The 16547-nt window shown below is 39.4% G+C and overlaps 1 protein-coding gene across 1 annotated transcript; it reads left to right on the top strand.

Moving 5' to 3' along the window:
• The first annotated feature begins 7800 nt into the window (after nucleotides 1-7800).
• On the top strand, nucleotides 7801-8772 carry LOC112865243 (olfactory receptor 5D3-like). The gene has a single exon (XM_025928282.2). It carries the CDS (start codon nucleotides 7801-7803, stop codon nucleotides 8770-8772), a length of 972 nt encoding a protein of 323 aa, XP_025784067.2.
• The last annotated feature ends 7775 nt before the right edge of the window (nucleotides 8773-16547 follow it).

Here is a 16547-nt window from a genome sequence, read left to right as displayed (position 1 = left end):
TCTTGTTAGATTCATTATTTTATTCCTGAAAAAACAAACTGATTTACTATGCTAGAGATTGTTCAACCCTTGTCATGCAGTTGATGATTCAAATCATTTTGCAATTAATATGTTTCAGTGAATATATTTATGGCAGGGCATTTTATGATGATTGATTTTGTACACATTCATTTTTAGGGAAATATCTCCAGACATGTAAACCAAAACTTAAACAAATAAATAAATAAAACTCTTGGATTGTAATATTTTTGCAATGTTTGTAAGTTATTTTAAACTATTTTATCATGTAGTATGATTTCATATGTATGTTTCCAAAATAAAACTAATCACCAGTTCATCAAATAGGTGCAGGTCGAGAATGGTTCCCTCAAATCACAATCAGGTGGCTCATGTTCCAGGGACGGCTTTGGCGGGGTGTGTCAGCTCACTGTACCTTGTACAGAAGCCAACCTTTTGCTATTTGTTGTATTGAACGGCAGAAGTTGACTTTTACTCATGAAACTTTAAAGGGACCCAAGCATATCTGGTCACTTAAAGATAAGACACAAATAGAATGGATCCTCAAAAAACTGATGAAAAGAACTTCATCAACATTAAAATCTGTTGCAAACGTTCCTTGGTGGTAAAAGACAGTGTTAAGAAGTAAGCCACAGGGGCGCCTGGGTGGCGCAGTCGGTTAAGCGTCCGACTTCAGCCAGGTCACCATCTCGCGGTCCGTGAGTTCGAGCCCCGCGTCGGGCTCTGGGCTGATGGCTCAGAGCCTGGAGCCTGTTTCCGATTCTGTGTCTCCCTCTCTCTCTGCCCCTCCCCCATTCATGCTCTGTCTCTCTCTGTCCCAAAAAATAAATAAACGTTGAAAAAAAAAATTAAAAAAAAAAAAAGAAGTAAGCCACAGGCTATGAATAAATATTTGCTATATATACATCTTTGCCACATGTATGCACGTGCACATGTTTGACAAAGGATTTGTTTGTAGAACATATGAAAGAAAGCTCTTTATACTCAAGACAAGAAGACAAAGGATCTAGTCAAATGTGAAATATGTAAGCAGACACTTGACAAAACGAGGTAAATGAATAATTGTTACGCATATGAAAAGATACTAAGTATTATTAATCATCAGTGAAATTCTTATTAACACAGATATTGCTGCACATCGGAATGGCTAAAATAAATAAAACTGAAATATCATGTACTGGTGAAAATGTGGAGCAAGCAGATTGCTCACACATTTTGGATGGGGGTAAAAAATAAAATGACTTTGGGAACAGTTTAGCTGTGTCTTCTGAAGTTATGTGAACACTTCCCATGGACCTCAACAATTCTCTTTTTCAGTATTCATCCATAAGATACGAAACCCGACTTATTTATTTATTTATTTATTTTTTTTTTTTTTTTAAGCTTTTTTTTTTTTTTTTTTTCAACGTTTATTTATTTTTGGGACAGAGAGAGACAGAGCATGAACGGGGGAGGGGCAGAGAGAGAGGGAGACACAGAATCGGAAACAGGCTCCAGGCTCTGAGCCATCAGCCCAGAGCCCGACGCGGGGCTCGAACTCACGGACCGCGAGATCGTGACCTGGCTGAAGCCGGACGCTTAACCGACTGCGCCACCCAGGCGCCCCCCGACTTATTTATTTTAACTGAAGAAAAAATTGTTCTCTCTGGTACATGCAATAATATAGGAAATGGAAAAGAATAGGAAAAATAGTGTGTGAGGGATATTTTTGCCTTTTATAAACTTTTTTTGACTTTTTTCCTTTAAAAAGTGATTTTTCTAGAAGGAGTAGTTTGTCTTTCCTGAAGAGCTCTTTCTATAAACCTATCAAGGATAAACAAGAGTTGGCAGGAAAGATATGACAAGTTTTTGTCATATCTTTAAGAGAAACTTAAAGTTACGTAAATAAATAAAATATGCTACTATATAAACTTGTTAATATACATAAATCTTTTGCATTGTGCCTTTGGTAATCTTATAGCATCTATGTTACCAAGACTTTGAAAACTGTACCGATGAGGTATAATCGTCCTGTCATGTAATTGTCCTTTTGAGATTTGAGGTAAGGGTGACACTTGTTTATGGAAGAATGGTTTTCAAATTGTTATGAATTCTGAGAAAAGACAGATGCTGTATCCATGAGTAAATGTTTGGTGAGGACAAGAAATGAAGTACTCTTGGCTCTAAACAGAGGGAGATTAGAAGAATGATTTGTCATAAAAGTCATAGAAGTCATAGAAGTCTTGCTGATATAAGAGGGGGAAGAGAGGTTCTCCGAGAATAGGAAAGAAACCATTAAAATCATCCCATGATCCATCCCTGTTCCTTCAGCGTAGCTGGCTTTTGAGAGAGACCTAGCTCCTATGTAGCTCCCTCAGATCTTAAAATGTGTAGTGTTTGTGTTCTGTCCTTCTCGTGTTGGAGTTTAACTTTCTCTTCTGCAGCTTCATAGACAAATACTGTGAGAGGGGAGAGGTGGTCAAGCCTTTCAGCAAGGTCTCAATTCTCTTGTGAGATATTTTTTTCTTAAACACCATGACATTTCCCTAGGACATTTCAATCTGTCTCTCTGGTTCACATACCCAGCCTCCCACAGAAACCTAGAACATAACAAAGGCTCTGTAGGGAAAAATTAATAATGAGTTTAGGATTTCTTTACTTTTCAATTTATCAGTAAATTCTTTTTTTAAAACATTTAAAAATGTTTATTTACTTTGAGAGAGAGATGGGGAGAAGGGCAGAGAAGGAGAGAGAGAAAGAATCCCAAGCAGGATCCATATTGTTCACGGCAGAGCCAGCCAGACATGGGGATCCATCTAACGAACCATGATACCATGACTTGAGCCAAAATCAAGAGTTGGGCGTGTAACCAACTGAGCCACCCAGGCACTCCCATCACTAAATTTTTAGACAACTTTATCAAATAAATTTCCTGTGTCTGCACAAAGCACTGCTACATTATTTTCTCACTATTGACCCTCTGCAAGGGCCAAATCTCCTCAGCTTGTTCCCCGAACCAGCAAAAAATGTTAAAGTGAAGGAACAGCCGGTGACTGCCAGCAAAAGAAGTCATATGAAGAGTTCTTCAAGCGAGGGAGCCAGATGCATCTTGGAGAATAACCATAGACCATGGAAAACTCAACCAAATAGTAGGCCTCGGGCAGATGAATATGGCTTAAGGCACATAACATGCAAACATTGATTCGGCAAATGTATTATTTGCCTTTCTAATTGTGAAAGGAAATCAGAAAGAATTCACATTCCCAGTGTGCAGAGGTGTAGTGGTGGGGAGCAGAGGCAGGGCAGAACTGATGCCAATCCCAGTGTGTGAATGACAATGCAGATCTCTGGGATTCATGTCAGTTACCACAAACGTTTCTATTCCTTGTGATAAATAGCCTCTGTTGTGTTAGGGTCCCTGCAAGAGTAGGGTAAGAGATAGGTTGTCAGGGGCCCAGGGAGAGTGTTGAATGGATCTAATTGGGTGGTATTCAGGTAAAGTAGACCCAATGGATTGGTTGGCATCCATTGTTTTTAGAGAGTTAAACATGCTTCCAAAATACATTTGTCAGGTGAGTAGGTGGCTCAGTTGGTTAAGCATCCAACTTGATTTTGGCTCAGGTCATGATCTCGCAGTGATGAGATCAAGCCCTGTCTCAGGCTCTGCACTGACTGTGTGCAGACTGCTTGGATTCCCTCTCTACCTCTCTCTCTGTGCCCCTCCCTGACTCCTGCTCCAGCTTTTTCTCTCTCAAAATAAATAAATAAATAAATAAACTTAAAAAAATTTTAAAAAACCAAAATACTTAGTCATTTTTAAAAACGTATGGACACAAAAAGATTATAATATTCAACTGTATTAGTACAAACTTGGAAGAATAGATTGCCCATATTTGAAACACACACACACACACACACACACACACACACACACACACACACACATTTATTTCAATGAAGCAAATCAATATTTCCAAGGACAAAAATGATTATTTTATGTTAAATGAAAAATCCAGAATCCAAGTTCTCTTGTTTATACATCTCACAACAAATATATTTTGCAGAGAAAAAGAGAAAAATCATACAGTGAATGTTAATAGCAGTTATCTCTGAATGGTTGCATATTAGCTGATTTATCTGTATCTTTGTTTACTGTAGTTACCATATTTTCCAAGTCAGTTTGTATATTTTCTATAATTACATTTTTAAAAGAAATTCATGCTGTAGACTTGGTGACATTGTCTCCAGTGATTTAGAAGAAATTGCATTCTTGTAAAACGCCACACAAGCTAGCACTCAATCTCATTTCTGAGTTTGTGATGTAAAAATAAAAGTTGAGTACTAATTCTCCAGGGTCTAAATCTCTGAGGTCATGGGGGCATACATAAACCCTACATTTTGGTCCTAGGAGTCAGAGTCTCTCTCTCTCTTTCTCTCTCACCTTTCTCTGAGTTTCTCTGGATACTAAGAAATATAATCCTGTCACACTACTTAAAATTTATTCTCTACTCCTGCAATATTTACCAACGCTTAATATGTTTAATAATGTTTGAATTCTGAGTTGGAACTTCCTTGGAGACTGTTAATAATAGCACAGGATCTTCAGGTGAGTTGGTATCAGGCTGGCTGATCTATTTTGTGTAATCTTTCATTTATAAGGGGGACCTGCAGCCTTTGAGACAGGGAATACTCTTTGCTGGTCTAAATGACATAATGTCTCTGAAGTCGGTCTTTCTAACAGCTCCCGCTGATGAGCTGATTTCTTCCCCCTTCGCTAGGGTATCATCCCAATTTTTACTTCGAGAAGAGCTACCATGCTCCTAGCATAGTAGAATCACACTGAAAATTTCAAAAGAATATTGTAAAAACTGAGACTGTCCTCGACATCTCAAAGTCCTATAGATAGGAGATAAGAATAACATGTATAAAGTCGTAGTGAACGCAACAGATCATGACATTTTGATTTCCTGAGAATAATGCCCGTAAGTACAGCAAGAATGTAGAAAATACTGCTGGAGTGAAAAGGGAAAGTTTCTTTGTGATAGTAGTTTTCATTTAATGCAAGTGCTGCATCAACACATGGGAGAAAAAGAGAATATTTCAGGTCAAAGGAAAGAAAAATCACATAAACCATAGAACAAATGAGCACGTGTTGATGATCAGCCATGGATATTGGCACTAAAGGGGGTTAGATGTTGGGAAGTGGCTTGGGTCAGGCCTTAGGTGGAACTGAGCATAGAAATTTTGATTTGATAAATTAGTTGATAGGAAGAAATCCAAGTTGTCAGAGCTAAAGGCTGTCCTAATAGCCACAGTAATCAAGGGAAGAAGAATTTGATGTTCTTCCAGCACAAGCTAGAAGCACTCCAGGGAAGCTAGCTGTGTTTAAGCTACTATAATCCAGCTGGGTAATGATTGCAGTTTGCCAAGTCTCCATGGGTGCCAACCTGATATTACAAAGAGAGGACAAGAAAGGATCAGATAATAATGAGAAAGCAAAGGGGAAAACACAGAGAATTTATTGAAAGACAGTAACTGGAAAATTCAGATGATCAGGGTCAAGTGGAGATTCAGGAAAGAGACCTGGGCTTCCCTGTGGCATCCCAGATGTACCCACCTATCTGCGGCTGCCCACTTTGGCCCTTGACCTATTTCTTAGATTTAAAAAAAAAATAATACAAGGGCTTTAAAATAATATTAATTAGTGATAGCACTAAGAATTTTTTTTTTAAACAGTGAGGGTGTGGAAGCCCATACCTACTGGATTCCACAATTTTCAGACTCAGTGCTAAGTACGTTCACATCATTCACTAAAATAATGTTGATACACGCATGCAACATGTATCATCATGTCATTATTGCTGACAAAACCGAGGTTCAGAAAATTTAATGCATCAAAGATCACAGAGTAAGTGACAAAGCCTGAAATTGAATTTAAATCTTGGTTCCCAAGCACGGGCTTCTTTCATTATGCTGGACTGTCATTAGCTCTTTGTCCCTTTCCCACCCATTCCTTCTCTGCACATAGAAAGTACATGTTGTTGTTGTTGATGGGGCGCCTGGGTGGCGCAGTCGGTTAAGCGTCCGACTTCAGCCAGGTCACGATCTCACGGTCCGTGAGTTCGAGCCCCGCGTCAGGCTCTGGGCTGATGGCTCAGAGCCTAGAGCCTGTTTCCGATTCTGTGTCTCCCTTTCTCTCTGCCCCTCCCCCATTCATGCTCTGTCTCTCTCTGTCCCAAAAAAAATAAATAAAAGTTGAAAAAAAAAAAAAAAAAGAAAGTACATGTTGTTGAATATCAAAAACCAGCATTTAGCTATGAGGGAAATAATAGTTTCTTTCTACCTTGACCTGGTCAGACAAAACTAAAATGATGTCTTTGTTTATGAGATTCATGCTAATAGATTTTAATTAACCTGAATATTAAGTTAGCCTGTTACTGGCTAACTTATTGTTTTAAAAATTATTGTTAAATGGTTAAAGATACTTCTGTGGCTAAGGACTGCTTGTGAATACAAGATGCTTCTGCTTTCTCAAAATAACAGGTACAAGTAAACAAAGATGGCATGACTCAAAACAAGATAATCACATATATAACGTTAATCAAAACCAATGGCCCCCCCAGAAATTTTCCGGGTCATAATGTAACCATTGCTGCTTATTGCTGTAATGTCTAGCTTGAGAAGCTTGAGCAAAACACGTTGTAAGTTACTCTTTAATTTAGATATTCTATGAGTATTTAATATTATACATGCCTAGTAAAGTTATCAGATTAGAAATAATAGAAAGTTAAAAAGATAATAACTAAGGAATCTAGATGAGTATGTTGAAAGCAGCAGGGGACACCTGGGTGGCTCAGTCGGTTAAGCGTCCAGCTCTTGACTTCAGCTCAGGTCATGATCTCACTATTGGTGAGACGTAGTCCCATGTTGGGCTCTACGCTGACAGTGCAAAACCTGCTTGGGATTCTCTCTCTCCCTTTTCCTCTGCCCCTCCCCTCATGCTCTCTCTCAAAGTAAAAAAAGAAATAATAATAAACTTAAAAAAAAAAAGGAAAGCATTAGTGACACTAAGTGAGAAAATAGTTAAGTAGGAAAGAAAACACAGAAGTGGGGGGAAAACATGTCACAAGTGCGACTTTATTATTTTACCAGGTTCCTACATTGTTTTTGGAACACTGAAGTAATTATTGTAGCATTTGGATAGAATCAGTGGAAAGCTTGAAGATATGAGGGGCTATGTTCTGTCCGCATCCACATATTTTTTTCAAAACACGGAAATTCTTGCGGTGCCTTATAAATGCTGCCTTCCCTGAGACTGGGGTTGAACATCATAACTATCGAAGTGTTATCGCCTCTAATGTTTTACATCTGATCCTCGCTTTATAAATTTGAGTGCTACATTTAGCTGCATTGTTATATTAACCCTCTGAAAAAGGGCGGATCTTCAGAATGATGGAACTGTGAAAAATACATGTGGTCTACAACAATGTGGTGTAGTTTTCTGTCTGTTCCCTAAATTTAATTTGAGTTCTGCCACTCAGGATCAATTTCAAAACCGAGCTCATCACTAGTAAGCTGTGTGACCTCAAACGAGTTCCTTAACTTATATATGCCTCCCCATCCTTAAGTAAAATATGAAGCTCCTTGTTTTACGATTCACAGTGCTATTTGAAGATTTCAATCAATGCATTTTAAGGTTTTAGCACAATGCCTGCCACGTGGTAAGTACAATAGAAATGCGTGATCACGATGATCATTGCTACTGTTTTTAGTATTATTTCAGATTCTTCTCCAACTACAAGCATGTTGCTCCTGGAAGGAAACCACAGTACTGGAGCTACATTCACCCTCTTGGGCTTCTCAGAATATCCAGAACTGCAGATTCCCTTGTTCCTACTATTCCTGGCCGTCTACACCATCACTGTGGTGGGGAACCTGGGCATGATCATGATCATCAGGGTCAGTCCCCAACTCCACACCCCCATGTACTTTTTCCTGAGCCACTTGTCCTTTGTCGACTTCTGTTACTCCACTACAGTTACCCCCAAACTGTTGGAGAACTTGGTTGTGGAAGACAGAACCATCTCTTTCATAGGCTGCATAGTGCAATTCCTCTTGGCTTGTATATTTGCAGTGTCAGAAACGTTCATGTTGGCAGTGATGGCCTATGACCGCTTTGTGGCAGTTTGTAACCCTCTACTCTACAAAGCTGTCATGTCCCAAAAGCTGTGTGCATCGTTAGTGGCGGGGCCCTACACGTGGGGTGTAGTCTCTTCCCTGACACTCACCTATTTTCTCCTGACATTGTCCTTCTGTGGCTCTAACATCATAAATAATTTTGTCTGCGAGCACTCTGTCATTGTCTCTGTGTCCTGCTCTGACACCTACATCAGCCAAGTGCTTTGTTTTGCCATCGCCATGTTCAATGAAGTGAGCAGCCTGGTAATCATCCTCACTACTTATATTTTTATTTTTGTCACTGTCATAAAAATGCCTTCTGCTGGTGGGCGCCAAAAAGCCTTCTCCACTTGTGCCTCCCACCTGACTGCCATCACCATCTTCCATGGGACCGTCCTGTTCCTTTACTGTGTACCCAACTCCAAAAACTCATGGCTCATAATCAAAGTAGTTTCTTTATTTTATACCGTGGTGATCCCCATGCTGAACCCTCTAATCTATAGCCTCAGAAACAAAGATGTGAAGGAGAGTGTCAGGAAATTAATTAATCACTCAATGCAATTTTGTCAAAGGTGTGGATTTTCAAAAGAGATTTGATTTATTATATGGAGAATTACTCAATGCTTCTAGTAGAGATGACAGTTCAAAGTATTTAGTCAATTCACCACATTTTGAAACCTACTGTTGTAATAAACCAGTTATTTGATCATTGATTTCTGGTCACTTCAATGTGTTGTAAGAGAACTATGAGCAACAGGTGAAGAAACATAGTGTTGTGGGTTGAATAGTGCCCCCCAAATATCCAATTCCATCCAGAAGCTCAGAATATGACCTTATTTGAAAACAGGATCTTTACAGATGTAATAAAGGTGAAGATTGAGATGAGATCGCCCTGGATGAGGGTGGGCCTTAAATCCAATGAGTGTGTCCTTATAAGAGACAGAAAAAGAACACACAGAGAGGTCTTTGTGAAGATTAGTGCTCTGCTGATACTGGGTAGGGGGCTCTAGGAGGATGCAAAGAAGGCTTCTCCCCTAGCATCTTCAGAGGAAGCATGACCCTGCCAGCACCTTGATTTCAGGCTACTAGTCTTGAGAACTATGAGGCAATGCATTGCCCTGGTTTAAGCCACCACGTTTGTGATAACTTACTGCAGCATCTCTAAGAGACTTATCTAACAGTAAACAGCAGACCATAAAATCCAAAATCCGTAAATCCATTGGATTACCATGCTGGCATGATAAATCATTTCTCAATTCCATTTAAACATTGAGAATGTTAGGTGATGAGATGTTTGTTTATTTGTTGCTTGGTTGGTTGGTGGTTGGTTTTTTTGGTGGTGATGGGGGCGGGGTTTCCCGGGATCCTGAGCTGATGGCCAAGAAAGAATTCTTGAAGACGTCTTTGGTGCAAAAAGGTTGTTTTATTAAAGCACGGGGACAGAACCCGTGGGCAGGAAGAGCTGCCCCAGGACCACAAGGAGAGACTAGTTATATACTATGGAGTTGGGAAGAGGTGAAGTCCAAGGGAAGTTTCCAGTGAGATTTTCAGATGCCAAAGAAGATTCCCAGGATAGCGGAGGCCTAGCTATTGTCCTGCTAAGGTTGTTTTCCCCTCTAGCAAAGCATTAGCATTAAGACAGTAGGCAGTTCCCTGAGGAACATTTTACTCTGGCTGCAAGTATTTGTCAATGGGCTGCAGGTTATAAAGAAATTTAGTTCCTTTGCCAGTTCCTTCTGCCTTTGTTTCATGCATCATTAGGGTCATGGAGGAATTCTACAAAGTGGTAGCTAATTAGGAATGTAAATATGGAAGAATTAGTAATAAGCAGAGAGGCATTGTTTCTAAGACCTGGCCAAGTTCTTTGTTCCTTCTTCCAAGGGCTTTTTGTACTTTTATTATAGTATTGGAAGTGATGTGAAACATGACTGAGTATCAAGTTAAAAGTATTTTACATGAGGGGCGCCTGGGTGGCTCAGTCGGTTAAGCGTCCAACTTCAGTTTATGTCACGATCTCGCGGTCCGTGAGTTCAAGCCCCGCTCGGGCTCTGGGCTGACGGCTCAGAGCCTGGAGCCTGCTTCGGATTCTGTGTCTTTCTCTCTCCCTGCCCCTCCCCCCACTCTTGCGCGCGTGCGCGCGCTCTCTCTCGCTCTCTCTCTGTCTTTTTCTGTCTCTCTCTCTCAAAAATAAATAAACATTAAAGAAGATTTTTTTTCAAAAAGACATCACATATGTTTAAGTTTAAAATTTTTAATTTAGATACTAAAAAAGAAAAAAAGACAATAAATCATTGGCTACTATTGAAGGTTGCTGGGGTGTCAAGGCATTGCTCTGAAAACTGATAAATAAGGGAAATAAATATTTATTTTGTCTTTCTATTATGAGTTGCATTTCAGGGTTACCTAACAGTTTGTGAGGGGAAATTCAGGGAGAGTAAAAGCAGAAAAGAGGATGGAATTAGAAAATCGCGATTTCAGAACTCCTAATGTTAAAACATGCACCAAGGCAATGGTTTCAAGAAATGTTAAAATCATTATGCAAAATGTTGGTGGGGAATGCTAAAATGAGGTGATCTAGCTGACAGGACCTGCATCCACAGATGGGACCGAGGATCCCTAGAAGACGATCAGTTAACAGGTGCTTTTGTGATCCAATGCCACGGGAGGAGTCAGAACCACGTCTGAACAATGCTTGCGGAAGGGAAGCTAAAAGAATGAATCGGAACTAATAAAGCTTCTTGAGGTGTCAGTTTATAAAACCCAGGGCAGGAACAAGCCAAGTGACACCAATTAAAGCAGTAAGCCCAATGCAGAGAATGCAGCCTTCTGCAAAGGGTCCAAGTCTTCCGCAAAATTACCTGAACGCACATACCGGTCCACATGTGTGTGCATGCCCAAGCGCCCCGCCCCCAGGGAACTGTTACATGATACATTGAGCATTTTCATAATAAAGGAAACTGAGTTATAACAACAGAATATGTGTAGAATTTTGTAAGGATATATTTTTTGTTAGGTGAAATTTTGACGAGGGTATTTACTCAAATGTTCATTTTACCAACTATCACACTTTTCATAAGTTCCTATTAATGACTCAGTTGTCTTAGCAAGTGGATTGATAGAGAAATATAATATTCTATAAATATTATTATATTGTAGAGGACTCAAATTAATAAGACTGGAAGTCAGGGACTCCCTGTCCATTAAATGTTCTGGCCCTTCAGGACAAAGACCAAGCCACATTAGTCGCGTTTTCCAGGCTGCACACAGAACCCTTGGCCAAGAAATACATTTGGGACGGAAAAAAACAATCAGCATGGCTAGCAGTTCTTGTGGATCTTGTTTTGAGGCTTCTAACATTGGCTCAAGGGCTTTTTGTTTCCTTGAATATTTTCAAAAGAAAAAAACATTAACTTTTAAAATAAGTTTTTATGGGGCGCCTGGGTGGCGCAGTCGGTTAAGCGTCCGACTTCAGCCAGGTCACGATCTCGCGATCCGTGGGTTCGAGCCCCGCGTCGGGCTCTGGGCTGATGGCTCAGAGCCTGGAGCCTGTTTCCGATTCTGTGTCTCCCTCTCTCTCTGCCCCTCCCCCGTTCATGCTCTGTCTCTCTCTCTGTCCCAAAAATAAATAAACGTTGAAAAAAAAAATTAAAATAAGTTTTTCTAATTTTATTTTGAGAGAGACAGAAAGAGGGCAAGTGGTCAAGGGCAGAGAGAGGGGAGAGAGAGAAAATCCCAGGCAGGCTCTGTGCTGCCAGCACGGAGCCTTATGTGGGGCTCAAAGCCACGAGATCATTATCTGAGCAGAAACCAAAGTCGGACGCTTAACTGACTGAGCCACCCAGGCGCCCCGCCATTAAACTTTTAAAAATTACATCGATAAGCCTTTTTTATTCTTAAGCTATATCATCTCAGATTATTTCTGCAGAGCGGAAATTATTCAATGATAATTTCTTGATGAAAATGTACTATAAAAGTATTCCACTAATGGCATCCCATATTTTGTTATTGTTCCAATACCCACTTAGTAGCATAAATAGAGCTTTAAAGAACACCCATTGATATACCAAGGTAGGCTTCCTTCTTTTCCTTTCTGCCATGAATAATGTCACTTGGAAATATCCAAGTTATAATTTTGCAAGCAGATTTAGAAAGCACAAAACATCACGACGAACTGATTAATTATTGGGATGCGTGAAAACACAGTGTGTATTTTTTTTTAAGTTTTTACTTAAATTCCAATTAGTTAACATACAATGTAATATTAGTTTCAGGTATAGAATTCAGTGATTCATCACTTACATACAACACCTAGTGTTCATCACAAGTGCCCTGCTTAGTACCCATCACCCATTTCACCCATCCCCCCCACCCACCCCCGCTCCAGCAGCCCTCAGTTCCTTTCTATAGTTAAGAGCTTGTTTTCCTGGTTTGCCTCTCTTCCCCCCCCCCCCCCCCCCACTGTTGGTGGGAAAGCAAACTGGTGCAGTCACTCTGGAAACAGTATGGACGCTCCTCAATAAGTTAAAACCAGAACTACCCAATGACCCAGCAATTGCGCTGTTAGATATCTATCCAAAGGACACAAAAATACTGATTTGAAGGAATACACATACTCTGATGTTTACAATAGCATTATCTAAAAGAGCCAAACCATGGAAATCACCCAAATGTCCATAGATTGATGACTGGATAAAGAGGAGTATATATGTCTAGACATATATCATAGACATAGACACTCACACAATGGAATCTTGCTCTGCCATAAAAAAGAACACAATCTTGCCATTTGCTGAGTATGCATTTGAAAATAAGTAGTATTTGCTGTTTCCTTTGCCCCAAACTCCACACTCTTCCTCCCAATCTTTGTACGTCTTCCTCTCTCACTTCATCATGGTACAGGCTCAAATAGTACTTCACTGTGGTCTTGTCTGGCCTCCTTATTTAAAATGGGGCGCCTGGGTGGCTCAGTTAAGCTTCTGACTTTGGCTCAAGTCATAATCTCATGGTTCATGAGTTTGAGCCCCGCATAGGGCCGGCTCTGTGCTGACAGCTCAGAACCTGGAGCCTGCTTCGGATTCTGTGTCTCCCTCTCTTTCTGCCCCTCCCTTCCTCGCACCATGTGTCTCACTCTCTCAAAAATAAGTAAACATTAAATAATTTTTAAAAAATAATATCTTCAATTGTATACTTATAGCATTTATAATTACTAAAAAATGATCACATATTTATTTGTACTCCCCATTAAATAGAAATTTGTTGACAAAGGGACATTCTTTCTCTTCTTCCCCAATATCTAAGATAGTACCCAGCTCATTATAAACTTATAATAAATAATTACTTACCCTCATCAGGTACCCAACCACTTTTCCCTGGTTCCTGTAGCAAAACACAAAATTCACAGAACAGTCCCTGCTTTGATTCTGAGCATGTACAACCTTCAGTCTTTATTCATTTGTATTGCTTGTTACTACAGAGAAATTATACATCTTTTGAAAGAAAAGTTTTAATGTGATCCACTTCCTTATTATTCTTATATCAACAGTGTAGCCTTGCATTTAATGGATATGTAAAAAACGTTTGCCAAATGGATCAACGCGATAAAACTTTAGCAAAACTACCTGTAAATTTTTCTAAAGGAGAATACTTGAGATATTTTCCATTTGCCGGTAATTTCACAATGCTGCTGCTGATGTTGAAAATGTCAAGATTTTGATATAATAAACCTGATAAAGACAGGAAGTTGAGAGGAGTGCAAATTTCTTTTGGTCTGTTTGTATTCTGTTTTGTTGTGACTGCAGTTTCAAGAACCACTTCTAAAACATCCTTATCATCCTTTGTGAACTGTCTCCTCTCTGCACTGAAATTCCTCATAGTTCTGGTAGTTTGGCTCTCTTCCCAGTTCCCTTGGAAGGCCGTATTTACTGTTCGATGAAGACTCATGGTGCACTGACTTTATGCTACTCATTCATCTAGGAGCTTGGGATATATTAGTGAACAAAGCAATGAATGATCTCTGCTTTCCTGGAACTTTTATCTTAGCAGAAGAAAACAAGCAATGTACAAATAAAGAAATAAGTAAGGATTAAACTATATATTTGAGGGGCTCCTGGAAGTCTCAGTTGGTAAGCGTCCAACTCTTGACTTTGGCTCAGCTCATGATCTCAAGATTCATGAGCTCAAGCCCTGCCTGGGACTCTGGGCTGATGGTGTAGAGCCTGCTTGGGTTTCTCCCTCTCTCTCTCTCTCTCTCTCTCTCTCTCTGCCCCTCCCCCTACTCACACTCACGTGCACACTCTCTCTCTCAAAATAAATAAATAAAGTAAATATATTTGAAACATGTGAAGTACTTTAAACACTATATTTGGTAGTAGAGTAGCTCCAGTGGTAAAACAGTATGTTTTGGAGGGTATCACTGAAAAGCTGCATTTGAACAAAAACTTAAGGGAAAGCATTTCAGTGTGCAGGAAACATGAGGAGAAAAGACCATAAAGAAAGAGTCAGTAATATTTTTTGGAAAACAAAAAGCAATACACAAAATCAAAGAGGTCAGACTAGATAGAAGAAGCAGAGGAGGTTAAGAGTAATAGAATAGGACAAGGTTTCAAAGGGACTATTTTCCCAACTTGATATTTAACTTTTTAAATATTTATGCTTTAACTCTCAGTGAATCATGATGACCTAAAGGAGGGATCTTCACCCTTCTCCAACAGGGTCAGAGTGGATGGCAGGGAGGAAGACAGTTACGCCTGCTATATGGTAGCCACTCAATATTTGATAAGGATGGTTTTTATAATTCCATAACTTTTATAATGGTTGTAGGTATATATGGGACTAATCAGGGGTTGGAGAAGTGATTTTAAAATAGAACATTTTGGGGGCACCTGGATGGCTCAGTTGGCTAAATGTCTGACTCTTGGTTTTGGCACAGGTCATGATTTCATGGTTCATGAGTTCAAGCCCCACACTGGGCTCTGTGCTGACAGTGTGGAGCCTGCTTGGTATTCTCTCTCTGTCTCTGCCCCTCCCACACTCTCTCTCTCCTTTTCTTCCAGACTAAATTAATAAAATCTAAAATACATTTATATAAATTTTTGTATAAAATTTTCCTAATGCTGCTCCAGGGTTTCAAGCATTACATCAGAGAAAAATGATTAATTTTAATTGTTTATTTCATGACCTCAAGGGAATGGGGCAAGACATAATCTCTTGGGTTCATGTCCCAAAGGTTGTACTATAGATATAAGAATATATCCATCAGTCCCAACCAAGAGTGGCCTTACCTTTGCCATTAGCAGGTTTGTTTTCAGATTCTAGAGACCGATTGATATTAGTTTCAATGTAGGGTATCTGGGAAGCAGCACGGTAGGGGAAAGTTAGACAGTTCTTGAGAATTATTTAGTCACTGCAGAAGTAACATATCTGGAACACACAAGGAAGAGAAAGTGCATTTATGCTACACGGTTTTGTCTTAGAAGGCCTGGCTCAGATGAACAAGGGCTACCCTGGGTGGGAGGATAGAAGAGGTTCGAGAACTTCAGGAATGTGCATTGTTCTGTTTCTGTAAGTTATGGGAGAAATAGTCAAGGTAAGATAGAGAAGATTTAAGTAAAATGAAACTAGCAGAGATTGAATAGACTCTCTAGTGAAAAAAATTAAAAGGGACCAGCTTTAATTAAGATGATAAAGCAGAAAAAAATTAGAGAAAAATTAGAACAAAATAGGGAAAACAAAGGTAAGAAGATTTCAGCTGTTATATTTCTTGGACTCAATGGTAGAGAAAGATTTTACCAACAATTTAATAATAGTATTTGGGATGCAAGAATCATCATGTTGAATATAACATTCATTTAAAATAAAACCTGAAAAGCCTTAGTAAGTTAAATATTATATTAAGCAAGAAGTGTGATAATGGGAACATCTAGCTTCATGATGGATGTCTTTTGAGGTTGTCTTTAATACTCAGATGTATGACTATAGGGACAGAGAGGTCCTTTAAGCTCTCAGTCTTGAATATAATCTGATATCTTTATTGATGGGCCATCTGAAACTATTTCTTGGGTTGTGGGACCAAAGATAACCTTACCATTGAGAGGATTAAGAGTTTTCTGCTATGGTAAGATCTTAGAGGTGTTGGGCACCAACTGGAGAAGTACAATGATACCTTTGTATTACTATTTTCTTCTAAAATGCCTTCATAGTGTATTACTACCTCGAGTGTTTAAAAAATCCTTCTCTTCACAGATACTATATGGACAGAATGAATATCCTGCATGTCTTGAAGGGAGAGGAGAGGTGAGAAAAGAGAGAGAAAGAGAGAGATTCCTAGGCAAGGAAAGTTTCTAAGTCACTTATTACTACTTTAGTTATTTCTG

Source organism: Puma concolor, chromosome D1, assembly GCF_028749965.1.
Source record: "Puma concolor isolate L17-30 chromosome D1, mPumCon1.1.hap2, whole genome shotgun sequence".
NCBI lineage: Eukaryota > Metazoa > Chordata > Mammalia > Carnivora > Felidae > Puma > Puma concolor.
The sequence above is the reverse complement of the archived record's forward strand: the minus strand, read 5'-3'. Positions and strand labels throughout refer to the sequence as shown.

What these genes read in the sequence shown, in the direction of transcription:
- LOC112865243 (XM_025928282.2), top strand. Translation starts at nt 7,801, where the DNA reads ATGTTGCTCCTGGAAGGAAACCACAGTACTGGAGCTACATTCACCCTC.